We start from the raw sequence: 27,080 nt of genomic DNA on the forward strand, positions 1-27,080 counted from the left end.
ACGTTTGTAGCCTGTATGTATGTGCACAGCGTTTGTAGCTTCACGGTCGTTTTGTTGTTTTGTTAGTTTGTCTAGAGTTTTGTGTCGTGTTCATCTTCGTGGTGTTAATAAAGAAGATGGCTTATTTTCCAACTGCTGCATTTTGGTCCGTCAATCCCCTACACGATCGTGACAAAAATATATTTTATATTGGAGATTCTTCAAAGCAGCCACCCTTTGCCTTGATGACAACTTTGCACACTCTTGGCATTCTCTCAATCAACTCCATGAGGAATGTTTTTCCAACAGTCTTGAAGGAGTTCCCACATATGCTAAGCACTTGTTGGCTGCTTTTCCTTCACTCTGCAGTCCAACTCATCCCAAACCATCTCAATTGGGTTGAGGTCGGGTGATTGTAGAGGCCAGGTCATCTGATGCCGCACTCCATCACTCTCCTTCTTGGTCAAATAGCCCATCCACAGCCTGGAGGCGTGTTGGGTTATTGTCCTGTTGAAAAACAAATGATAGTCCCACTGAGCCCAAACCAGATGGGTTGGCGTATAGCTGCAGAATGCTGTGGTAGCCATGCTGGTTAAATGTGTCTTAAATTATAAATAAATCACAGACAGTGTCACAAGAAAAGCACCCCACACCATTACACCTCCTCCATGCTTCACGATAGAAACCACACATGCAGAGATCATTCGTTCACCTACTCTGCGTCTCACAAAGACACGGCGGTTGGAACCAAAAATCTCAAATTTGGACTCAATAGACCAAAGGACAGATCTCCACCGGTCTAATGTCCATTGCTCGTGTTTATTGGCCCAAGCAAGACTCTTCTTCTTATTGTTGTTGTCCTTTAGTAGTGGTTTCTTTGCAGCAATTCGACCAGGAATGCTTGATTCACACAGTCTCCCCTGAACAGCTGATGTTGAAATGTGTCTGTTACTTGAAATCTGTGGGGCATTTATTTGGGCAAAAATTTCTGAGGCTGGTAACTATAAGGAACTTGTCCTCTGCAGCAAAGGTAACTCTGGGTCTTCCTTTCCTGTGGAGGTCCTCATGAGAGCCAGTTTCATCATAGCGCTTGATGCTTTTTGCGACTGCACTTGAAGAAACGTTCAAAGTTCTTAAAATGTTCTGCATTTACTGACCTTCATGTCTTAAAGTAATGATGGACTGTCATTTCTCTTTGACTATTTGAGCTGTTCTTGCCATAATATTTGTATTTGTATTTATTATAGATCCCCATTAGCTGCTGTCAAAGCAGCAGCAACTCTTCTTTGGGTCCAGCAAAATTAAGGCTGTTTATACAATTTTAAAAACATACAATACATACACAGATTTCACAACACAATGTGTGCCCTCAGGCCCCTACTCCACCACTACCACATATCTACAGTACTAAATTCATGTGTATGTATTGTGCGTATGTTATCGTGTGTGTGTATTGTGTGTGTTTGTGTGTGTCAATGTTTGTGTTGGTTCACAGTCCCCGCTGTTCCACAATGTGTTTTTTAATCTGTTTTTTAAATCTAATTTTACTGCTTGCGTCAGTTACTTGATGTGGAATAGAGTTCCGTGTAGTCATGGCTCTGTGTAGTACTGTGTGCCTCCCATAGTCTATTCTGGACTTGGTGATTGTGAAGAGACCTCTGATGACATGTCTTGTGGGGTATGCATGGGTGTCCGAGCTGTGTGCCAGTAGTTTAGACAGACAGCTCGGTGCATTCAACATGTCAACACCTCTCATAAATAAAAGTAGTGATGAAGTCAATCTCTCCTCCACTTTCAGCCAGGAGAGATTGACATGCATATTATTAATATTAGCTTTCTGTGTACATCCAAGGGCCAGCCGTGCTGCCCTGTTCTGAGCCAATTGCAATTTTCCTAAGCCCTTTTTTGTGGCACCTGACCACACGACTAAACAGTAGTCAAGGTGCGACAAAACTAGGGCCTGTAAGACCTGCCTTGTTGATAGTGTTGTTAAGAAGGCAGAGCATCACTTTATTTTAGACAGACTTCTCCCCATCTTAGCTACTACTGCATCAATATGTTTTGACAATAACAGTTACAATCTCGGGTTACTCCAAGCAGTTTAGTCATCCCAACTTGCTTCATTTCCACATGATTACAAAATTTAGTTGTTCAGGGTTTAGTGAGTGTTTTGTTCTAAATACAATGCTTTTAATTTTAGAAATATTTAGGGCTAACTTATTCCTTACCACCCACTCTGAAACTAACTGCAGCTCTTTGTTGAGTGTTGCAGTCATTTCAGTTGCTGTAGTAGCTGACATGTATAGTGTTGAGTCATACGCATACATAGGCACTCTGGCTTTCCTCAAAGTCAGTGGCATGTCGTTAGTAAAAATCAAAAAGAGCAAGGGGCCTAAACAGCTACCCTGGGGAATTCCTGATTCTGACTGGATTATATTTGATAGGGTTCCATTAAAGAACACCCTCTGTGTTCTGTTAGACAAGTAACCCTTTATCTACATTATAGCAGGGAGTGTAAAGCCATAACACATACGTTTTTCCAGCAGCAGATTATGATTGATAATGTCAAAAGCTGCATGTCTAACAGGACAGCCCCCACAATCATTTTATCATCAATTTCTCTCAGCCAATCATCAGTCCTGTGTGTAAGTGCTGTGCTTGTTGAGTGTCGTTCCCTATAAGCATGCTGAAATTCTGTTGTCAATTTGTTTACTGGGAAATGGCATTGTATCTGGTCAAACACAATTTTTCCCATTAGTTTATTAAGGCTTGGTAACAGGCTGATTGGTCGGCCATTTAAGCCAGTAAAGGGGGCTTTACTATTCTTGGGTAGCGGAATGACTTTAGCTTCCCTACAGGCCTGAGGGCATACGCTCTCTAGTAGGATTAAATTGAAGATGTGGCAAATAGGAGTGGCAATATCGTCTGCTATTATCCTCAGTAATTTTCCATCCAGATTGATTGGCTCAAATGATTGGCTCAAATGCATTAAGAAGGAAATAAATCCCACAAATTAACTTTTAACAAGGCACACCTGTTAATTGAAATGCATTCCAGGTGACTATCTCATGAAGCTGGTTTAGAGAATGCCAAGAGTGTGTAAAGCTGTCATCAAGGCAAAGGGTGGCTACTTTGAAGAATATCAAATATAAAATACATTTTCATTTGTTTTACACTTTTTTGGTTACTACATGATTCCATGTGTGCTATTTCACAGTTTTTATGTCTTCACTATTATTCTGCAATGTAGAAAATAGTAAAAATAAGGAAAAACCCTTGAATGATTAGGTGTGTCCAAACTTCTGACTGGTACTGTACATGGTTTAATATATTTGTTCCTTTCAGTCTATGGGTGTGTGTGTGTGTATCTGCTTACGTATGTGTGTGTATCATTTGTTTTACTGTGTTCACACTCCCAGGAGTATCCCGGAAAACAAAGTATCCTGGAGGACTGTGAGTGCTGAGCCTGTTCCGTTGTCGACGAAAATGGACACGTACTCCCCCGCCTGCAAGCCAGAACATAAAGGGTTAAAGACCATCAGTCACTCCGCACTCTACTCTCAATCCTTTCACCAAGAGCAGTGCTTATGCTCATCTATCACTCTGACTGCCAGTATCATTCCTGGCAAACAAGGTAATTGCACATAATTGTCAAAGTATATGTCTTTATCTGGAGATGAGAGTGTTGATAGGAGTGTGTGCAGATATCAGATTGTTGTGAATGGGTGGCCATATACACGCTTAACTCAATACTGTGTTTGCGTGAACGCGTAATAATACCCTGTGTGTGTATGTGTGTGTGTGAGAGAGTATATTACCTGTATGTAAAGGGTTCCTGTCAGTAAGATGCTGAAGACTCCTGAACTACCCACCCCTGTCACCGAATCCAGAGACCTGGAACATTCAGAGGCGTAGCTCAGGAAAAACAGGCAGGAACAATTGGCAATGATTGAATACATCTCTGTTAGTGTGTGCGTGCACACAGCGTGTGTGTGTGTGTTTGTGTGTGTGTACTAGTACTCACACATTGCTCTGGCATAGGGACTCAATGCAGATGGAAGCCTTCACACTATCCTTCATCCTGGCTTGTGACCTCTCATTGGGCTCTGAGCACACACAAACACACACACACACACACACACACACACACACACACACACACACACACACACACACACACACACACACACACACACACACACACACACACACACACACACACACACACACACACACACACACACACACACCATTTACATCACATGCACAGAGGCCAGTGGCAACCCATTATTCAGGGCAGGTGGGGCTTGCCTGTTTTGCTTGTTATTTTGGCATTAATACGTGTCACATATCAGTTTGCAAACAATGTGAACAAAACAAAATGTCATTGAGTTAATAAAGCCGCATACACACAGTCTCTTTTTTTGCTTTCTTGAGTAAGGCAGGTGTGTCAGGGTAAATGCAGGTGTGTCAGTCTAGCCCAGTGCTTTCTGTGGGGGTGGGGCGAGCGAGCAGAAAATACAGAGCGTTGCGCTTGATTGGCTCAGTTTTCTGTCATATATTTTATCCCCTTGGGTTCTGCCATAGAGTTATATTAGAAGTGCCCACCCAAGAAGGCTCAAGGTCATTGGCCACAGATAGAATGATATCAAATCACGTTATATCTACAGTAGCTTTGATTGGACTGATCATGTCAACATCATACTTTCAAAATCTTAGCTGGCAGTCATCAAATCAAATCAAAGTTTATTTGTCACGTGCGCCGAATTCAACAGGTGCAGACCTAACAGTGAAATGCTTACTCACAGGCTCTAACCAATAGTGCGAAAAAAAAGGTATGTGTGTGTGTGTAGGTAAGTAAAGAAATAAAACAACAGTAAAAAGACATTTGAAAAATAACAGTAGCAAGGCTATATACAGACACCGGTTAGTCAGGCTTATTGAGGTAGTATTTACATGTAGGTATGGTTAAAGTGACATATACATATATGATGAACAGAGAGTAGCAGTAGTGTAAAAAGGGGTTGGCGGGTGGTGGGACACAATGCAGATAGCCCGGTTAGCCCAGTCATCAGCTGTCATCAAGTCAACAATCGACTGGAAAATCTTTGTCTTTTGAAGAGAAATAATGAAGAGAAATTATAGATAAAACGTATCGGTCCTCGTCAGCCATTGTACATAAAGATTACACAATAAGTTGGAAAATCGCAAAATCAACAATGAGTCGTTTGGAAGGAATCTGTGGCTAACTGCAAGCGTTGCAAAGAAACCACTAACGTTAGCCTGCTATTCAACGCCAGACTTTGATGACAGTTTGATGACAAAACTTCTGTTTATATGGCCCATTTATTTATCCTACGGTTCCGACGTGTACAGGGAGTACACCGTAAGAACGGCCCATGTTCTGAATGCTGTCGCTGTACATTTCAAAAGTGCTGAACAAATAGTTCTATTAACTACGTCTGTCGTCGATTGCTCATTATAATGTCTTCATCTGAGTTACGGATTGCCTCGTTATCTGCTTGTCGCCCCCTTATGCCATAGTTTGTACATCTCAATTGTCACTAGAAACCACATTTGTTTAAGCAAGTCTGCCATATCAGCTATGTTTTTATGTGCAGTTGTTTTGCTGGCATGCATCCCACTTCTTTCTTTTTTTTTGCCCCACAAAGATTTACATGCTAAAATGGCCACTGACAGAGGCATACACATTGCAGTGGTGGTGTGGGGTGGTTTCCCTTTGGGTGGACTTTCTGAGGAAAGACCCCACCCCTGTTCCTCAGAACTGGCCAGGCCTTATCTTCTCAACATCTGACACTGATTGGCCAGGGCAGTGCCTAGGCCACTTCTGATTGGTGTAAGCCAATGACACACCCAAAACATTCAAACCGTTTTTTGCCTGGCTGCCATCTTCACTTCTCCACTTGGCCTCTTGCAGGCAAAAAATAAGGTCAGATATATTTCTAGGTTACGAGGGAAGAGCTACTTAGAGAAAAATATATACTGTACATTGCTATGGAGTTATTGTAATGTTGATTTGTATTTGATCTGTTGTGGAGATGCGTTTGTTTGTACAAACCATTCTTTTGTATGGTTTCCCATCGTTTCTCTTCTTTCCTTGATAGTCTCCTCTCTGTCTATCCATCCCCCTCTCTCACTCCCTAGCCACTCCCCAGCTCCTATCCACCTAATTTCCTTGTCTAACCACTTTTCTTCCCCTTGTTATATCTCTGTTTTCTATCTATTTGTCCTCCTCCCTCTTGAACCTCTTCCTCTCCCTCCCTCTTTTTGTGGTATGTGAATCAATTCAGCCCCAATGTACTGCAAACCCCCTCACCCCCATAATTGAACACATTGGTATGGGCTGGTGTGGAAGTCTCACCTATGAGAAGGCTGGCGGTGAGTTGGTAGAATCCGGAGACGGGAGCCGTGTAGCGGCCACTGCTAGAGTTGAAGCCCTGGCCCCTCTGGAGGCTCTGCGCAGTGTCCGAGACCTGGAGGGGTGAAACCGGGAGACAAAGGTCAGTGGTCAAGTGATACTGCCTGTACTAAAAATATAAACCATTTAAGCCTAGTCGTATTTGGCCATTTTTCCCCATGCTTTTGGAGGGATAGAAGGTGTTCTAATATCTGATGATGTAATATTACTTTGCATGTGTTTATTGTGGCGTGTGTCTACTCATACGGTTGAAGGCCTGGGGCTCCAGTGAGTTGTGTCTGTAACCATATGCATGTGTGTTTGTGAGTGTGTGCCTCCGTTGGCATTTTTATGCGTGTTTGAGGGTGTGTGGATATGTGTTTGTGTGTGTGTGTGTGTGTGTGTGTGTGTGTGTGTGTGTGTGTGTGTGTGTGTGTGTGTGTGTGTGTGTGTGTGTATGAGCGATTCACTCACACTGCTGAATGGCTGCAGCTCTAGCAGACTGCGGCGTGGAACGGTGAGGGGGTGGTGCAGGCGGCAGTGGAAGGCGGTGGCCACACGGGGAGGTCGCTCACAGAGCAGACAGGGTCCACCAGCCATCTCTGAGATAGAGGGAGAGAGTTCCTGTGATCAGTTGACCTATTTCTTTCTTTTTAAGAGAGACAGAGACAGATTCCCCTCAATTCATTAGTGCACTACTTTTGATCAGGACCCACAGAGCTTTGTTCAAAAGTAGTGTGCACTAAATAGGGAATAGGGTGCTATTTGAGACGCACACAGAGACTATTCATGGATTTCACCTACCCAGTCAAGGCAGATCAATGACTGAATAGGTGAACACCTTCAAGGAAGGAAAGAAGGAAAGGATGCATTGTCAAAGTATTTGAAAAGCCCAGGCTTGGATCAATTTAGATTATGTTGGTACTGTATGAGTTTTCTGTAATGGGAAGAGGAGGGGAGATGAGTGAGATTAATGTGGATTGAGGGAGTGAGCGTCAGAAAAATCAAAAAGGTTCTGAAGTGAAAGACGGAATTGTTTCTGTGTTGTTTATATTCTTAAAGAATATATGTTTGAGTTGTGGTGTGTGAGAGGTGCTGTCTTACATTACTTTTTGAATGAAGAATCGGAGAGTGCCGTGTACATGCCTAATATAAATATATTTCAGATTGATCTGTGTGGATGTGTGCAAATCAGTGGCATACTGCAGTTTCATGAGGCCCCCTCACAAGAGTCCCACCCCCCTTTAGCCTAAAACATGGGGCAAAGAGAAGAATGTGCAGTTTCATGCTATTCTACCCATTTGCCATCAGGCTGAGAGAAAATGTTGCTGTTTTAAAGCAAGTTCCCTGCAATTCTACACATTTTTATATAGCTAATCTTTCGATTAAAATATATATATATTTTGACATTAAATGCATTATGCATTGTGGGTTAAATGCTGTAACACAAAATAAAACAATTAATACAAGTCCCATGATGGTAGTGACTGCCCATGACTGCTTATCACTTATTAACCATAAGTTATTCATATCACTTTACTTGAATAAAATATTTAAATTCTTGTGTATATTAGATTTGTTTTATTTGATGACTTTATTATTTGATTCCAAGTCATCATCTCATCTCTATAGAGCTGCTGCCTATGCTGTCTGACAAAATCACTATTTTACTAGTTCTTCAAAGTAAATAAGGCATACTTTTATGACTGCTGAATACCAACTATCAATCACTTAGATGATGTATTTTCAGGTAGAGATTTGAAAGAAACTGCTTTCTATGCATCCCCTCTTGATTACGCATTCTTCTGTCCCTTACGTAGCAGGCATAAAAGAAACCGACCGGACAAGTAGCTGCGCAATGGATTATGGCTATTGTAATTAATTATCACATGTTGTGCACTAAACTATGTAGAACATAGGCCTGTTGGATACTACAACTCCCAACTGTTCAGGCATGATCTGATTTGTCTCTAGAGAAACTGCAGTGAAATGTGTGCATTGAGCTCACAGAAAAAAACTGAATGAAATGGACGGCATCTTGCCTATGCCGTTCCGTACCATCACTCATTCATGTATCTTTATGTACATATTCTTTATCCCTTTACACTTGTGTGTATAAGGTAGTAGTTGTGGAATTGTTAGGTTAGATTACTTGTTGGTTATTACTGCATTGTCGGAACTAGAAGCACAAGCATTTCGCTACACTCGCATTAACATCTGCTAACCATGTGTATGTGACAAATAAAATTTGATTTGATGAAAATAATTGAACCATCAATGTCTGTCAATTAGTTGTTTAAAAACTGAAAAATGACTGACATTTCGGTTAATCGCTCAGCATAAGCTCTTGCTATTCTATACATTTTGCCATTAGGCTGAGAGAAGATTTTGCATTTGTAAAGCAAATTTCCTGATATTCTACACATTTTGCAATGAGGCTGAGAGAAAATGTTGCCGTTTTAAAGCACATTTCCTGTAATTGTAAATATTTAAGGCTTGTTCATATGCTACCTGGGGGGGGGGGGGGGCGACCTCCAGAAGGTCTGTGGGGGTGTGTGGTAGTGTGAATATACATTTGTTTGAATATCAGCAGTGTGTGTGTGAGTTTAAGTCTTAAAGAGTATGTTTTAGTTTGTGTGCTAGTGTCTGCGAGAGTGTGTGTACGGCGCCACCCTTCTCGGCTGTGTGAATAGAAGTCTTTATGTTTTAGAGGGCTGTGAGAACAGCCTGCAGTTCCCGGAGAGCACAAACAGACCCGTGTCTACTCACATGGCAGCCTGCCAACTCTCATTCCACACACGGACAGTTATTACAAACACACAAATGCCAACTGGAAACATACGCACATGCACAAATACCTCATACACACGTACTCACGCACGAGCACACACACAAAGTAACAAAGACACACTAGCGAGTCTGGAGGAATCTGAGGAATTTTACGGCCCAGCCAAGTCACATCCACGTTCCTGGAAAATTACCTCTATTAAGAGATCAGACCAGCCCACAATCAGACAAACAGCCTCCCAAGCATTTTATAGCCTACATTCACCCACATTGTTTAGAAAGACCAACTGTAACCAATACAGAAAATGTCGTGGCTGTGCATTGTTATGCAGCATGTAATGAGTTATGCTGTGTTTGTAGTGTGAATATACTGCATGCACCGTCGAGTATGTATTCTGTATATTGTTTGCAGCAATTGTAGTATCTTAGGGTTAGGGCTATTTTTTTCCCATATCAGATGACAGTTTTCAAGCTCTGGCTGCATTCGATAATCAAGATATAAGTCATAATTCAATAATCCTGTTGCAAAAAAGAAACAATTGCGATCTTTGATTCAAACAACATGCACTGTGGGTTCTGCTTTAGAGTCGGGTGTGGTTTTTCTTCAATATCAAATTGATACCTTTTTATGGATTTCATGGTCGAGTCACTCCATTGTTATGAACGTTCTCAGCGGCCACTGACTCCCAACTGTGGTGTCCACTAGTTTTAAACGGCTAGTGATGATTTCATAGTTGCTTATTAAAAATAAGATGCCATTGCTATAAAATACAAATAATTAATAGGCACCTCCTTGTCATCATTATGATGTCCTCAGATCAGTGGAAGATGGTGCCATTTATGATTAGGGAGGACTATCTTTTTTTTTATTAGCATGGCCTTATTCTATAAAAAAATATTGGATGACTGTCATTCATATTCCATTCACACAGTTCAAATATTTTAATTTGCCCTATACCCATCATGATGTTGCTACAACCTAGTCTCTAAAAAAAATGAAGCTACAAAATGTGTGAACTAGGCCTTTGTTACTCCTGTATAAAATACGAGAAAAATACGCCTTAGTCGCAAAATGTCCTCCGGCTACACCATGGTGCTACTCTAAATGATGCTGTTTGTATTTATCCTGGATCTCCATTAGCAGAAAAATTAAGGCAGTTATACAAACTTTAAAAACATTACAATACATTCACAACACACTGTGCCCTCAGGCCACTACTCCACCACTACCACATATCTACAATACCAAATCCATGTGCACGTGTGTGTACAGTGCTTATGTTATTGTGTGTGTGTGTATGCATGTGTCTGTGCCTATGGTTGTGTTGCTTCACAGTCCCCACTGTCCCATAAGGTGTATGTTTATTAGTTTTTTAAATCTGATTCTACTGCTGCATCAGTTACTTGATGTGTAGTCATGGCTCTATGTAGTACTGTGCGCCTCCCATAGTCTGTTTTGGACTTGGACCTCTTGGCATGTCTGGTGGGGAATGCATGGGTGTCTGACCTGTGTGCCAGTAGTTTAGACAGACAGCTTGGTGCATTCAACACGTCAATACCTCTCATAAATGTGACCTGCCCGCTCAAATCGGTCTTATGTAGAAACATTTGAAATTGTGTATTTTACATTGGATAAAATGTAGAGACTCAGAGCTACAAAATTGCATATCATGCACTACAGTTGAGGAACAATGGGAAAGCAATTTTGCTTTGAAAGTTGATAAACTTGTAAACTCACTTTTGAGAGAATGGCCTTTGAATGTGTTGGTACTACTACTGGAGAGCCCTCCTTTGTCTACACCCATTCAGCATCGTTCACACACTCTTCAGCTTTAGCCCCACCCATCTCTTTAAGGGTTGATCCGAGCTCTCTGTACTAACAACAGAAGTCAAGCAACGAAGCTAACTTGCTAGCTATTTCCAGACACAAATGACCGAACAGCTCACTGAACATTACTCGCCCTAGCAGAGCTGGTTAGGCTGTTATGTTTTCCAGAGCGTTGGTGACTGCAACTGTGCTGTCAGCTTGTCCGTTCGGAAATTCAAAACGTCTCGTTCTCGGGGGGTTCAGAGCTCAAACCGGACACTCTGGCCGATGAGTAGGGTTGATCCGAACAAACGTTCTGACCTCACAACGGCAGTCAAGCACCCAAGATAACTGACTAACATGGGCTAACTTGCTAGCTACTTCCAGACACATAATGAGAGAACACCCCACTCTGACCATTTGAATCGCCCTAGCAGAGCTGGTTAGTCTGTTTTCATGTTATCCAGAGCGTTGGTGACTGTAACTGTGCTGCTGGCAACAATTTAATTACGCTTTTCTGCCTACGTTTACTGACACCAGTCATATTCAACGGGTGTTGAGAGTTCGTAAATGCATCAGTTATTCTGCGCTCTAGCACACTCAGACGAGAGTGCTCTGAAATTGGAGTAGATGGCCAGACTGAATTTATGAACGCACCCCAAATTGTTTCTTGCGTAGTGGAGTCTTTTGTTAAGACATGTAGCTAGCTAGCTAGGTAAACAATGAACCATAATCACATCTCATGAAGTTACTACCCAGCTTGAATCTGCAGGTAGCTAACTAACCAGGTTCAATGTTAGCTAGCTAACATTAGGCTATAGCTAGCCAAGCAAATGGCTCTGAGATACGAATAATAAGGCCATACACGTAACTTTAGCTAGCCAGCCAGCCAGCTAATGTTAGCTAGCTAGGTAAACAATGAACCATAATCCCAACTCATAACGTGACTACCCTGCATGAATCTGCAGGTAGCTAACCAACCAGGTTCAATGTTAGCTAGCTAACATTAGGCAATAGATAGCTAAGAAAATGGCTCTGAGATAAGGATAATACATACATGTAACGTTAGCTAGCGAGCCAGCCAGCTAACATTAGCAATGGTAAACAATGAACCATAGTAAGAGTAGGGGTGTTAACCCCGGTGTCCTGGCTAAATTCCCAATCTGGCCCTCAAACCATCATGGTCACCTAATAATCCCCAGTTTACAATTGGCTCATTCATCCCCCTCCTCTCCCCTGTAACTATTCCCCAGGTCGTTGCTGCAAATGAGAACGTGTTCTCAGTCAACTTACCTGGTAAAATAACGGTAAAATAAAAAATAAAAAAATAAAAATCACAACTTATGACGTTACTATGATGTTACTGGCGGCAGGGTAGCCTAGTGGTTAGAGTGTTGGGCTAGTAACCGAGAGGTTGCAAGTTTGAATCCCCGAGCTGACAAGGTACAAATCTGTCGTTCTGCCCCTGAAAACTGTTCCTAGGCCGTCATTGAAAATAAGAATTTGTTCTTAACTGACTTGCCTAGTTAAATAAAGGTTAAATAAATAAAATACCCTGCATTTAGCTAACCACCAGGTTGAATGTTAGCTAGCTAAAATTAGGATATAGCTAGCCAAGAAAATGGGTCTTTCTGTTAAAATTAGAAACCCGTGATATCTGAAAATGTAACTAGGTAGACTATCTTACCCGAATACATCATTCATGGATGGACACGTCTCCTGTCGGATGCCATGGTTGCCCCTAGTTTGAAGATGTAATCTGGAGACAGGTTTTTTCTCTATCTTCTTAGCTATCACACTCGAACCTTCAAAACTCGAACCTCCAGACTTCTCCCCATTTTAGCTACTACTGCATCAAATGTTTTGACCATGACAGTTTCAGGATTTCTCCAAGCAGTTTTGTCACCTCAACTTGCTCAATTTCCCCATTATTTATTACAAGATTCAGTTGAGGTTTAGGGTTTAGTGATTTGTCCCAAATACAATGCTTTTAGTTTTAGAAATATTTAGGACTAATTAATTCCTTTCCACCGACTCTGAAACTAACTGCAGTTCAAGTGTTTGTTTGAGCACTTTGTTTCAGTCGCTGTAGTAGCTGACATGTACAGTGTTGAGTCATCCGCATACATAGACACACTAATGACATGACATGTCGTTAGTAAAGATTGAAAAAAAGTGAGGGGCCTAGACAGCTCCCCTGGGAAATTCCTGATTCTACCTAGATTATGTTGGAGAGGGTTGCATTTAAGAACACCCTTTGTGTTCTGTTAGACAGGTAATTCTTAATCCAAAATATAGCAGGGGGTGTAAAGCCATAAACATATGTTTTTCCAGCAACAGACTATTATCGATAATGTCAAAAGCCGCACTAAAGTCGAACAAAACAGCCCCCAAAATCATAAATTTCTCTCAGCCAGTCATTTGTGTAAGTGCTGTGCTTGTTGAATATCCTTCCCTAAAAGCGTGCTGAAAGTCTGTTGTCAATTTGTTTACTGTAAAATAGCATTGTATCTGGTCAAACACAATTTTTTCCAAAAGTTTACCAAGGGTTGATAACAGGCTGATTGGTTGGCTATTTGAGCCAGTAAAGGGGGCTTTACTATTCTTAGGAAGCGGAATGACTTTTGCTTTCCTCCAGGCCTGGGGGCACACACTTTCTAGTAGGCTTAAATTGAAGATGTGGCAAATAGGAGTAGCAATATCGTCCACTATTATCCGCAGTAATTTTTCATCCAAGTTGTCAGACCCCGGTGGCTTGTCATTGTTGATAGACAACAATAATTTTTCATTATTCGGTCAGATATACTTGGATATATAGTGTCAGTGTTTGTTGCTGGCATGTCATGCCTAAATGTGCTAATCTTGCTAACAACTAAAGTAGTGAATATCAGTGAATGAGCCATCTTGATTCAATTAATGATGGCGATGAGTTTGCCTTTTTTCCAAACATTTTATTTAAGGTATTTTAAATATTATTCTTTATGTAATGTATCTTTGTTTCATAGTGTAGTTTCTTCTTTTTATACAGTTTAGTCACATTATTTCTCAGTTTGAAATATGTTTGCCAATCGGTTGTGCAGCCAGACTTATTTGCCATTCCTTTTGCCTCATCCCTCTCAACCATACAATTGTTCAATTCCTCATCAATCCACGGGGATTTAACAGCTTTTACAATCATTTTCTTAATGGGTGCATGCTTATTAGTAACTGGAATAAGTAATTTCATAAATGTGTCAATTGCAGCGTCTGTTTGCTTCTCATTACACGCCAGAGACCAACAAATATTCTTTACATCAACAACATATCAATCACTACAAATATTATTCTATGATCTCTTATACACTATAATAGGCCCAGCCTTTGGAACTTTGGCTTTCCTAGATATGGCTACTATATTGTGATCACTACATCTGATGGATCTGGATACTGCTTTCAAGCTAATTCCTGCAGCGTTAGTAAAGATGTGATCAATACATGTTGATCATTTCATTCCTGTGCTGTTTGTAACTACCCTGGTAGGTTGACTGATAACCTGAACCAGGTTAGTCAGAATGTGAATGTCATCTGTTACTAGCAAATTATTGATTGCATGAACCTTGTTTCTTAAGCTACATATGTTAAAGTGGGCTATTTTTAGCACTTTACCTTTGGAATGCTTACTTGTTTCCATTGCTTTACTGGGAAGCTTAGTAGAAGTAGAAACGCTCATGTTATGTATGTTAGTGCAGGGTGAGCTGCACATAGTGGACTTCCTACTAGGGCAAACCGCCACAGTGCTAACAGTATAAATCTGTTCCATAGGCACATGATTACTGCATACAATAGCTGTAGGATCAGCAGAGGAATTCAGGGCAGTAAGAGGTACATACATTATGTTACTTACATTGTGTCTACCAACGCCCCTGGTGTAATGTACATTTGCTGAAGCATTATGACAACTGCGTCACAATTGTAGAGATTTACTGAGCTGGGCATGGGTCATTGATAAGTCATCGTCTCAATGTAGCCTTATAATGCTGTGAAAGGATCCAGGAACCCAAATTATTTGGATGGATCCCATCTTCCTTTTAAAACATGTTTTTTCCCCAAAAGGTATCGAAATTGTCAACAAAAGTTACACTCATTGAGCTGCAATAATCACGTAGCCAGTTCTGAAGAGAAAGAATCCCGCTAAAGCGTTCAATGTCACAATTCAGAGAGGGCACAGGGCAAGATATGATGGGTCTAGGGTAGCCAGTTGTGAAGAGAAAGAATCCCGCTAAAGCATTCAATGTCACAATTCAGAGAGGGCACAGGGCAAGATGTGATGGGTCTTTTATTAGTGTCTAGCAGAGAGTCAATCAGCTTTTGTACATCCAGTTTCAACTGTTCAGAGCTGCACTTCATAATGTCATTAAAACCCACATGGACTATGACAGAATCAATTTCCATGTCCTGACGTAGTACATTCGGGAGCAGTTTAGTAGTGTAAATTACTCGCGCTCCTGGACAGGACATTGCTTTTGCACCGAGAGCTGCCCAAAATCGTGGCTGGTGAGAAGGACAAGAAAATCCGACGGCTCCCACGCTTCACAGGATTTGGAGAACCCTTTATGGACGGGCGAGAGGCAGGATAACCCGAGCCCATTGCTCCTGGCACCTGGTGCAGGCCTCCGACAGATGGAGAAGCCCCGGTCGATGCAGAGCAGGTTGCCAAGATCGACTTCGAAATCGTAGAAATAGGCACTGCGGAGACACAGGCGCAGACACAGGTGCAGAAAGATCAGGCTCCAGGACGGCGGAACTATTCGTTGTTAGTATCCGCTTGGGCCTCTCCTTGGGAGTGTAGACTGCTTTGCGAGAGGCCGCTGTCTTCGGCTTCCACAGCTTGTGCCATGCGACCATCGTTGATTGCCATGTTCCTCTTGCTGTGCTCCATCGACTCCGCTATCAGATGGGGGAGGAGAGGCAGGAGATGGCTCCCCTGGTGAATGCACTCCAGGCAACACCGGCCAGTATGATAACAACAAACGATAAGGCGGAGATGCATCCAACAAGCGTGAACGCCACCCAGCCACCGGTGTAGAAAAGGTAAACATTCCACTCTGCATTTGCTCCAGTTTCTTACGTAGGCTGGCGACCTGTGTGATCAAGGAAGCCACCTCAAGCCTATAATTCTCGGCAAGCAAACAATTGCCACATTGGAACTCTGAGTGATCCAGTTTGTCCCGAAACAAAGCGTAGTAGATACAGCTCCTACAGCATTGGAACTGTACATTTACTTCTGTGGACAAAGAGGGCTCCATTGCAAAACTCATGGGACTAACTTCGTTCGCTTGATGACTAGCAGCTTAGCAAATCTGTCAAGCAGGCTTCAACCTGTCTGTTAAGCAGGATTCCGGGACATGAAATAGCGGTCCTAGCTGTTAAAAGCTAATCCATGCTAATCCATGCAAAAACAAGTTCAGTATTTATATTTAATGAATATTGGTTATGTTTTGGTCAAAAATTACATGTTTTCAGCATACAGTTTTCAGCTGCGATGTTGAGGCTACTGTAGACCTTCATTGCAAAACAGTGTGTTTTAATCAGTTATTTGTTGACGTGAATATATTTAGTATTTAGTAGAGCTTTATCTAAAAAGGATAACTTTTTGAACGTTTCACAAAAAAAGTTTTTTCACCGAATAGGCTGGTCCTCCCCTTCCTCCTCTGAGGAGCCTCCACTGCATCAGCCATATGCCTAAAGTATATCTATGTCGCCATTATCTAGCAACTATTGTCGTAAAAACCTAGCAATGCTAAGATGCTCTTCACTTAATTTTAACTATGTAACATTATACTACTTCTAAAGTAAAACTGATGACATCATAATGCTGATTAAGGGTTTGCCTACTTTAGAAATGTAATCTTATTTCCAAGCCGCCCTTTACGATAAGAGAACGCATTGCGTGGAGCTGTATGCCAGTATGGAGTCATAGAACTTGTGCAACAGAGTTAAGAATGCACAATAAGCTCACGCGACAGCTAGCTTGACACGTCGTCGATGGAGCCATCCAAGAGGCACCTTTTGAGTTGCTCAACCCCGTTGGAACATTGTCAAAGAGGGTGGTCACGTGTGTTGCGAAGCAGAGGATCACCTGTTTGAGCCCAGTCTGGGGCAATCAGACAGTGGAAGAATCTAAGCTGTTAGCAGCACACTGACCCCCGTTACAGTGGTTTCTGTGACCCGGATTGGCAGTTGGGCTTAACTCAATGGCCGGGGTAGTTTGGAGATGAGAAGAAGGTACAGGGAGTGAACCATTTAAGTAGCAAATAATACAGGTATAGGGAGTGAACCTGTAGTAGCAAACAATGCCACTACAGGGAACATCACAGAGGAGCAGCCATATATGCAGGGGCAGTCAGCAAAGTGAGGGAGTCCAGCCGAGTCCAATGATGGTAACAGGTGTGAATGATGACATGTAGCCTGGCAATCCCGCTGCGGCGTAGAAGCCCCATGGGCCGGCTGAAGCTTGACGTGGGATAGGAATCTGCCAAGCCAACCGAGGCAAGGAAACCTCTCGAGCTAGCTAGGGCGTGACAGCCCGACGAGCCAGCTTAGGCCCCCCCGTTCCATCGGCGGCAGAATCCAAGCCCGACGTCACCAACAAAACAAGAAAACTCATGGGCCGGCTGAGGCACAGGAGCCCGACGAGCCGGCTGAAACATAACGTGGGATGGGAACCTGCCAAGCCAATCAGGGCAAGGAAACCTCTCGAGCCAGCTTCGGCACCCCCGGTTCCATCAGCGGCAGCCCCCAGGTCCGACATCACCAACAAAACCCTAAAAGACTTCCTGATGCTTCTTGTAATGTTAGTAGCATTCTGTAAGGCCAAATGCAGGAGATGAGTAGCAAGTACAGGGAGTGAACCATTTAATACAGATGGACATGCAACGGAACAGGGACAGCGTTTGGACATAAACACGACACGACCAACAATGCTACTACAGGGAACATCACAGAGGAGCAGCCACATATGCAGGGGCAGTCAGCAAAGTGAGGGAGTCCAATGAGCAACGCTAATGATGATAACAGGTGTGTATGATGACGGGTAGCCTGGCAGCCTCGAGCACAGGGAGGGGGAGCAGGAGGAGGCGTGACACTGTAAAGCTGAAGCGTTACAGATTCCGCAATTGACATTTATAGGTAATTTCCGATTGAGCCAACATATGCAGCGTTTACCGTGAATGCAGTCTCCGCTAAAGTGGAACATTGCCTTTAAATTTAAATCACAAGATAAAGCTGAACTTCCGTGATGTGGATTGAATAGAGCACTAGGACTATGTTTTGGGGAAGGCTTAAAACTAAATAATTAATAAAGACCCACCTATGTGTTATCAGAATTCATAGTATTCTTAATGCTTGGTAGAGTATTGTGAGCTGCTGTAACACAGTGGTCTAAGCAGCGAGCTCTGGCTCAGAGCCTCATGAGTTTGCACCCAGTACTGGGCGACATCATGACTAGGCTGAGCCCACAAGTTAATTGCATTTATTTAAATCTTTTCAAGAAGTAAAAAGAAGTAAAAATGAATAGAAAAGTGTCTCGAAATCAACGAAATCATCTTTGGATAGGCTCAAATGAATAAATATCTTGACAGGTTTGTGAGATGAAATATTAAATCCACACAATACAGGCTTTAAATCCACACCAAAGAACATAACTATAATGACAGGCTATGTACAATTTAACTATAAAATGTGGATGAGCATTTACACTGGAGGAAAGTTTACCGTTCTACAGTAGGCCTACATTTGGATTGCCCAAATCAGCTCATCAACTCAGCCAGGGTAACACAGTAGCCCATTATCGGTTATAACACCTTTCATTATTGTCACAAGTCAGGTTTTCTCCCTTGAGTGTACTACTTGAGGTTGCCACTGGAGAGAACCCTTGGGTTACATATAGTATCCAGGTGACCCTGATTGGGCTTATTGGGATCACCTGCTGGATGACTATTTAGGTTCCTCTGTGGACTGGGCCAGTTGCTCAGGTCTCATGTTTTGTTCAGTGTTCTCGTGTGCCCTTGCTTTGATGTTTTGCTATGAAGACCTTAAGTAAATATTCTGGATGTACCCTTACCTCTGCCTGCTGTGTTTCTCTGCGCCTGGGTCCGAGTTCGTACTAGCACCATTGTCACAATTAAGTGACGATTATTAGGCTAACGGGTAGCCTACAGAATGTAGCCAATTGGAATATAATCAAATATGGGGCCAGACAGCTGTCCACCTAACTATGATGTCGGCAATCGGGAGATTCTTGCAGTCAAACTGGCTTTGGAGGAGTGGCGGCACTGTTTGGAGGGCTCGGAAAATCCCTTTACGGTTTGGACTGACCACAAGAACCTGACCTACATCCAGGAGGCGAAATGCCTCAACCGCCGAAAGGCTCGTTGGGCTCTCTTCTTCACTCTGTTTAGATTCACGTTATCTTACCATCCGGGGTCTAAGAATGTGAAGCCGGATCCCCTTTCTTGCTAGTTCCCCAGCTCCAGTGAGGATCGGCCGTTTGAACCCATCATCGTCAGGTCACTCATCCCCGTGGCGGGGGGTCCTGGGGTATAGAGACTAGGGAGGTGCAAGGTAGGGAGGCAGTTCCAGACAGCTGTCCACCTAACATGCTTTTTGTTCCTCTTGGGGCACGGTCTAAGGTTCTTCAGTGGGCTCACTCGTCGCGTCTCATCTCTCATCCGAAAGGGCAGCGAACGCTAGAGGTTTGAGGAGGAGGTTTGGTGGCCCTCGGTGAAGGCAGACACTCGGACCTTTGTCGCTGCCTGTCCGACATGCCTCTGGGGCTTCTTCATCCGCTGCCAACACATTCTCAACCATGGTTCCATCTCTCTATGGATTTCATCACGGGCCTTCCATCCTCAGAGGGACACGGTCATTCTGGTTGTCGTGGACTGCTCTTCCAAGCCGGCACATTTCATTCCGCTCCCTAAACTCCCATCTGCCCGTGAGACTGCTCAGCTAGTTTTCCGCCTTCACAGACTTCCTCTGGACATAGTCTCCGACCGGGGCCCCCAGTTTGCCTCCAGATTTTGGAGGGCATTTTGTACTTTTCTGGGGTCATCAGCCAGTCTGTCCTCGGGTTATCACCCTCAGTCCAATGGTCAAACTGAGCGGGTGAGCTAGGATCTGGAGACCACCTTACGATGCTGTGTGTCTGCCAACCCCATCACTTGGCGTCAGCACCTTCCCTGGGTGGAGTATGCACACAACACTCTCCAGTGTTCCTCCACTGGCCTGTCACCATTTCAGGTGTTGTACGGTTACCAGCCCCCCGTTTCCAGATCAGGAGATTGAAGTGACGGTTCAGTAAGCTCAATGCCTCACCTCTCATTGCCGCTGGACCTGGAAGAGGGCTTGGTCAGTGCTCCTGAGGTCCTCAGCTCAGGTTCAACAACAGGCCAACCATCATCGCCGCGCGAGTCCCCTCCTGCGTCCTGGCCAGATGGTCTGGTTGTCTACTAGGGATCTGCCTCTACACATGGAATCTAGGAAGTTTGCTCCCCGGTACGTGGAGCCATTCAAGGTTCTACAGTGCATCAATCAATGGCCTATCGCCTTTGTCTTCCCCGGTCCATGTGGGTTCATCCCACATCTCCAGACTCAAGCCTGTGGTGTTCAGTCCTCTGGTTCTGGCCACTTGGCCTCCACCTCCGCCTCGCATGATAGCGGGACAGCCAACCTACACGGTGCGACGCATCCTCTCCAGTCGTCAGTTCCGGCGAGGGACTCAGTGTCTCATGGACTGGGAGAGTTACGAGCGTGAGGAACTTTCCTGGGTTCCGGCCCAGGACATTTTGGACCCCGGACTCATTCGGGACTTCCGTCGACGTTCAACTACCCTTGGTGGAACGTCAGGACCCATTCCTTGAGGGGGTAGGGGGGTCCTGTCACAGGTCAGGTTTTCTCCCTTAATTGTACTACCTGAGGTTGCCACTGGAGAGAACCCTTGGGTTACATCTAGTATCCAGGTGACCCTGATTGGGCTTATTGGGATCACCTGCTGGATGACTATTTAGGTTCCTCTGTGGACTGGGCCAGTTGCTCAGGTCTCATGTTTTGTTCAGTGTTCTCGTGTGCCCTTGCTTTGATGTTTTGCTATGAAGACCTTAAGTAAATATTCTGGATGTACCCTTACCTCTGCCTGCTGTGTTTCTCTGCGCCTGGGTCCGAGTTCGTACTAGCACCATTGTCACAATTAAGTGACGATTAATAGGCTAACGGGTAGCCTACAGAATGTAGCCAATTGGAATATAATCAAATATGGGGCCTATTGCAACCATCGATTGCACTAGATTATCGCCACCTGATGTCTCAATAAACCATCAATATGCTCTAAATTCCCCCGCACAGCTGATCTCAACTGTCACCATAATTGGTGACCTCATTACCGCTTCCTAAAATATTATGTCGGTATTACCGTAGTCCTGCTTGTAACCAAAGTCTTAAGATATGTTCGCCCTCTGGTTGGTATTGTAATCGGAACAACTGAGACCTTTTTGAACAGACTAATGGCGATGTATCTATTTGACAAGCATTCCATACAACAGAAACAAAGTATTTCATTGTTTACCACAGCAAACTTACTGTGGAAATTTACTCAACGTTTTGTATGAATGGAAACTCATGTTGGTGTGGCCTATTGTTATCATTGTTCCCTATTTATGTTATCCAAAAGTGTCTGGTATGGTAATTTATTATCAAGATCGGGGGTAAAATATCCCTGGACTGTCCATATTTGAAATGTGTAAATATATCAAGCCAATCATGGGATTGAGTTCTCTGTGCCAGAAGGGCGTGGGCCAGAATCGACACGATAGACCACCCCAGGCCGTGATTGAACAAAATTTGAACCTTAGGATACACTTGACACTATGTCGCAGCCTAGTGGAGACCAATAACTGGTTGACATCCAGGTCTGGCCCTTAATTTCAGAGTCTGCCATTGGTCTGTTCTTACGTACCTCTTAGTCGTAGCTGGAACTCCTGCATCAGCTCTTCCTGCTGAGGTAACAGGGGGGCGGGGGGGCCGGGTGGCCCTTGAGGGCCTGGTGGTCCGGGGGGGCCCGGTAGACCATGCTACAGACAGAGACAAAAAAACAATTATGAAACCAGTCCTCGATGATCAGTCCTCAAAGAGTTCAGACAAACGGGAATATCTACACCTAAAACTGACTGGTTACAGTTATTCTCGATGGATCAGGATAAAAAGGAAGCAAGGGATCCTAAGACTATAAATTTCCATAATCAAATCCAGATTAAATGCGGTATACCTAGCCACTTTTGTTTATTTGCTCAGTATTTATTCAACTGTGTTGACACTAGGGCCTCTATTCAATCCACATTGCTGAAGTTCAGCTTTACAGCGTGATTCAAATTTTAAGGCAATGTTCCCATTTTAGCGGAGACTGTATTCACGGTAAACGCTGCATATGTCGGCTCAATTAGAAATGACCTTTATATTTGAAACACTTTAGCTTTACAACTTGATTACCTGGTATGACTTTTGGCGTGTTAGCCTAACATTAGCTTCTTTGAACCCATTTCACTTGTTTTCGCTCATGTTACCTTCATACCTGCTTAGCAGTATACTTATTTAAACTTATTACATTTTACATTTACATTTAAGTCATTTAGCAGACGCTCTTATCCAGAGCGACTTACAAGTACATACATTCATACTTTTTTTTGCACTGGTCCCCCGTGGGAAAAAACTTATGTAGATTAAACCTACAGTTCCTTCAGAAAGTATTCAAACCTTTGACTTTTTCCACATTTTGTTGTGTTACAGCCTGAAATTAAAATGGATTAAATTGAGATTTCGTGTCACTGGCCTACACACCATTTTTTTTCTCGAAATTCTTACAAATTAATAAAAAATGAAAAGCGGAAATGTCAAATCAATAACTATTCAACCCCTTTGTAATGACAAGCCTAAATAAGTGCAGGAGAAAAAAAAGCTTAACAAGTCACATAATAAGTAGCATGGACTTACTATGTGTACAATAATAGTGTTTAACATGAATTTTGAATGATTACCTCATCTCTGTACCCCACATACAATTATCTGTAAGGTCCCTCAGTCGAGCAATAAATGTCAAACACAGATTCAACCACAAAGAGGAGGGAAATTTTCCATTGCCTCGCAAAGAACGGAACTTATCGGTGGATGGGTAAAAAAAAGGCAGACATTGAATATCCCTTTGAATATGGTGAAGTTATAAATTACGCTTTGGATGGTGTGTCAATAAATCCAGTCACTACAAAGATATGTATGTCCTTCCTAACTCAGTTGCTAGAGAGGAGGGAAACCGCTCAGGGATTTCACCATGAGGCCGATGGTGACTTTAAAACAGTTTTTTGGCGATACCAGAAAACTGAGGATGGATCAACAACATTGTAATTAATCCAAAATACTAACCTAAATGACAGAGTGAAAAGAAGGAAGCCTGTACAGAATACAAATATTCCAGAACATGCATCTAGTTTGAAATAAGGCATGGAAGTAAAACTGCAGAAGATGTAGCAAAGAAGTTAAGTTTATGTCCTGAATACAAAGCTTTATTTTTGGGGCAAATCCAACACAACACATCACTGAGTACAACTCTTCATATTTTAAAGCATGGTCATCAGCAAGGACTAGGGAGTTTTTTAGGATAAAAAGAAACAGAATAAAGCAGGCTAAATGCTAAAGGAAAACCTGGTTCAGTCTGCTTTCCAACAGACACTGGGAGACAAATTCACCTTTCAGCAGGACAGCAACCTAAAACACAAGGCCAAATATACACTAAAGTTCCTTACCAAGACGACTATAAATGTTCTTGAGTGGCATAGTTACAGTTTTGACTTAAATCGGCTTGAAAATCTATGGCTGAAAATGGCTGTCTAGCAATGATCAACAACCAACTTGACAGAGCTTGAAGTATTGTAAAAATAATAATGGGCAAATATTGTACAATCCAGTTGTACAAAGCTCTTAGTGACTTACCCAGAAAGACTGTCAGCTGTAATCACTACCAAAGGGGATTCTAACATGTATTGACTCAGGGGTGTGAATACTTATGTACATTTTATATTTCTGTATTTCATTTTTAATGGATTTGCTAACATTTCTAAAAACGTGTTTTCACTTTGTCATTATGGGGTATTGCGTGTAAATTGGTGGAAAAAAAAGATGTAATCCATTTTGAATTCAGGCTGTAACACAGCAAAATGTGGAATAAGTCAAGGGGTATGAATACTTTCTGAAGGCACTGTATATATACTGAACAAAAATAGAAACGCAACATGTAAAGTGTTGGGCCCATGTTTCAGGAACTGAAATAAAAGATCACAGAAATGTTCCATACCCACAAAAAACGTTTACATCCCCGTTTGTGAGCATTTCTTCTTTGGCACGATAATCCATCCACAGGTGTGGCATATCAAGAAGCTGATTAAACAGCATGATCATTCCTCAGGTGCACCTTGTGCTGGGGACAATAAATGGCCACTCTAAAATGTGCACTTTTGTCACACAACACACTGCCACAGACGTCTCAAGTTTTGAGGGAGCATGCAATTGGCATGCTGACGGCAGGAATGTCCACCAGAGCTGTTGCCAGAGAATTTAATGTTTATTTCTCTAACCATAAGCCTCCTCCAACGTCATTTTAGAGAATTTGGCAGTATGTCCTCACAACCGCAGACCCCGTGTAATCACGCCAGCCCAGGACCTCCACATCCGGCCTCTTCACCTGTGGGATCGTTTGAGACCAGCCACCCGGACAGCTGATGAAACGAAGGAGTTTTTCTGTCTGTAATAAAGTATTTTTGTGGGGAAAAACTCTTTCTGATTGGCTGGGCCTGGCTCCACAGTGGGTGGGCCTATGCCCTCCCAGGCCCACCCATAGCTACGCCGCTGCCCAGTCATGTGAAATCCATAGATTAGGGCCTTATTTTTTTTAATTGACCAATTTCCTTATATGAACTGTAACTCAGTAAAATCTTTGCATGTTGTGTTTCTGTTTTTGTTCAGTACTTATATAAGCCAGAATGTGAATGTACCTGTGTTAACTAGCTTGTACCTGTGTTAGCTAGGCTTGTATTAGCCTACTGTGTAGATCTGTGTGGGTTTCCATTTGTATATCTGCTCACCTTAGATGCCCTCTTTAGGGGCTTGGTCTTCTTGTTCTCTCCTTTGTTGGAGTTGTGTCTGAAGACGAGCCAGGAGTTACGAGGACTGACGATGGCCACATCTGAGGAGACAGTCTCCTGCAATTACAATGAGTTACTACTACCATGAATGTTGAAAAATATCCCCTTAAACCATACGGACTGTAACCACTTGGTCCTCACACTGAACAGCAATATCATAATATTTACCACAGCAATTATATCTGACTCACTACCTTATACCCATCATAACAGTCATTCATCAGTCAGGCACATACTGCCAATTGGAGAGAAAACACGTTTAACTATTAATGTGCGATTATGTGTGTACATGTGAGAGACGTATTGCTAACGGTGTGTGTGAAAATAGAGACGTACCGGGCTCTCCGTACTGCCAGTGTTATTCTCTCCCTGGTTCTCCTGACTCTTCTCGCTCTGTGCAGCACATAAAGTCACCAGCAGCACCATTAGGAGAGGCAGCAGCAGGAGCCCTCGTACCCTGCTTAAGGTGCCCCTGCCCTGGACCGTCTGGGGCAGCATGGTGGGGAGGGGCTGGAGGGCTGGTGGTGCTCCTTCCAGGGACACAGCTCTTCAGCTCGCCTGACTTAGGCACCCATCCTACGGAGGTGATAGATCCTCAATACAGTTGCTCTGCTTTGCTGCTGGTTAATGGTAGTAGGATTGTAGTCGAAGTGTAGAAGAATCACTGGCCTTCAGTTCTGTGGTAATTATTGTTCGGGGTTAAGTTGGCAGTATAGTTCCTCAGGTTAGTTTTCGAGGAGTTCCTGCTCCCGTGGAGGCCCCGTGATGCCACTGTGTTGCGTTTTGTCTGTCTATGTCACTCTGTGCGTAGTAATACCAACCCACATGACGCTCTAATGTCTCTCCATGCCTCTTTATCTTCTTCGTTTCTCTCCGTTTCTGTTGATATAAACGCTTTGATTTCAGCGTGTCGAATACAAACTGCATATGTTGCATGCAAACCTGTTTGAGAAATTCGGTGTGTGTGGTAATGCCAACGTGTGAGACATAAATACTGTGTGTGTGGCACAGGCAGGATTTCTGTCTTTGAATGTGTGTATGTGCGTAACAATTTTACTCTGTGTGTGGTATTGGCACAGTGGGTGGTATTAATTCTCTTCTTTTGCCTTCCTCTGTCTAGCCACTCTTTTTCCCTTACTCGTTCACTGCCCTGTACTCTCACTTCTCTTGCTCCCTCTCACTGTCTGTCTTTCTCTCCCTCTCTTCGCTACAGCAGTGGTTCCTTTGGTTGTCGATTTAATTAGGGTGTCCTGTTCCCAGATAGATTTCCAACTTGTCTTGACTTCAATCCATATTCCTTGGGCTCAACACGCTGCTCCAGTGTAATGGCTGTGTTTGGACGGGTTCTGTTTGTAGACCTTTCTCTTTACAAAGCAATTTAAAAAAAATCTTAGTCTTGTTCAAGACTCCTCCTCCTCCTCCCTCCCCTCCTTAGTGGGCTCCTCCTTCACTCTCCCTCAATCAGCCTCTTGATCTTGAGCTGTCACTCTTTCCAGCTGCAGTCCCGTTCCTCTTGTCTGCCCCGCGTCATTCTGTCTCTCTTTATCTCGCTCCCTCCTCCCTGTGTTCTTTCCCTGTCTCCGTTCTTTGTTTGTGGTCTCTTTCACCCCCCCCCCCCCCTCTCTGAATCATTTTCCCTTCTCTGCTGCAAGTTCTCCAGCACTGACTTACATGGCTTCCTACATTTCATTATTTTGTTGCTGGGTCCTAGTGCCAACAAGGTAGCATTTACTCCTTGACCCTGACCCAAGGATGTTGAATTGAATTTATTACATCCTTAAGAGTCAGACAAATTAAATAAATTTTTAATATGGTGAACTTGGAGTTGTCAAAGTGAGAGGGTTCAGTCGAATCCACTTTATTGGTC

General features: G+C 43.1%; 1 protein-coding gene across 1 annotated transcript; it reads right to left on the reverse strand.

The window, feature by feature from the left end:
* Positions 1 to 189: 189 nt before the first annotated feature.
* On the reverse strand, positions 190 to 26,820 carry si:ch1073-184j22.1 (erythroferrone). The gene is made up of 8 exons (XM_055867623.1): positions 25,550 to 26,820; positions 25,154 to 25,270; positions 21,982 to 22,096; positions 6,872 to 6,999; positions 6,362 to 6,473; positions 4,004 to 4,085; positions 3,798 to 3,873; positions 190 to 3,485 (listed from the first exon to the last, which is right to left on the reverse strand). The coding sequence occupies exons 1-8, from the start codon at positions 25,709 to 25,711 to the stop codon at positions 3,387 to 3,389; spliced, it is 891 nt and encodes a 296-aa protein (XP_055723598.1). The 5' UTR covers positions 25,712 to 26,820; the 3' UTR covers positions 190 to 3,386.
* Between the last annotated feature and the right edge of the window lie 260 nt (positions 26,821 to 27,080).

This window comes from Salvelinus fontinalis, chromosome 17, assembly GCF_029448725.1.
Source record: "Salvelinus fontinalis isolate EN_2023a chromosome 17, ASM2944872v1, whole genome shotgun sequence".
In the NCBI taxonomy this organism is placed as follows: domain Eukaryota; kingdom Metazoa; phylum Chordata; class Actinopteri; order Salmoniformes; family Salmonidae; genus Salvelinus; species Salvelinus fontinalis.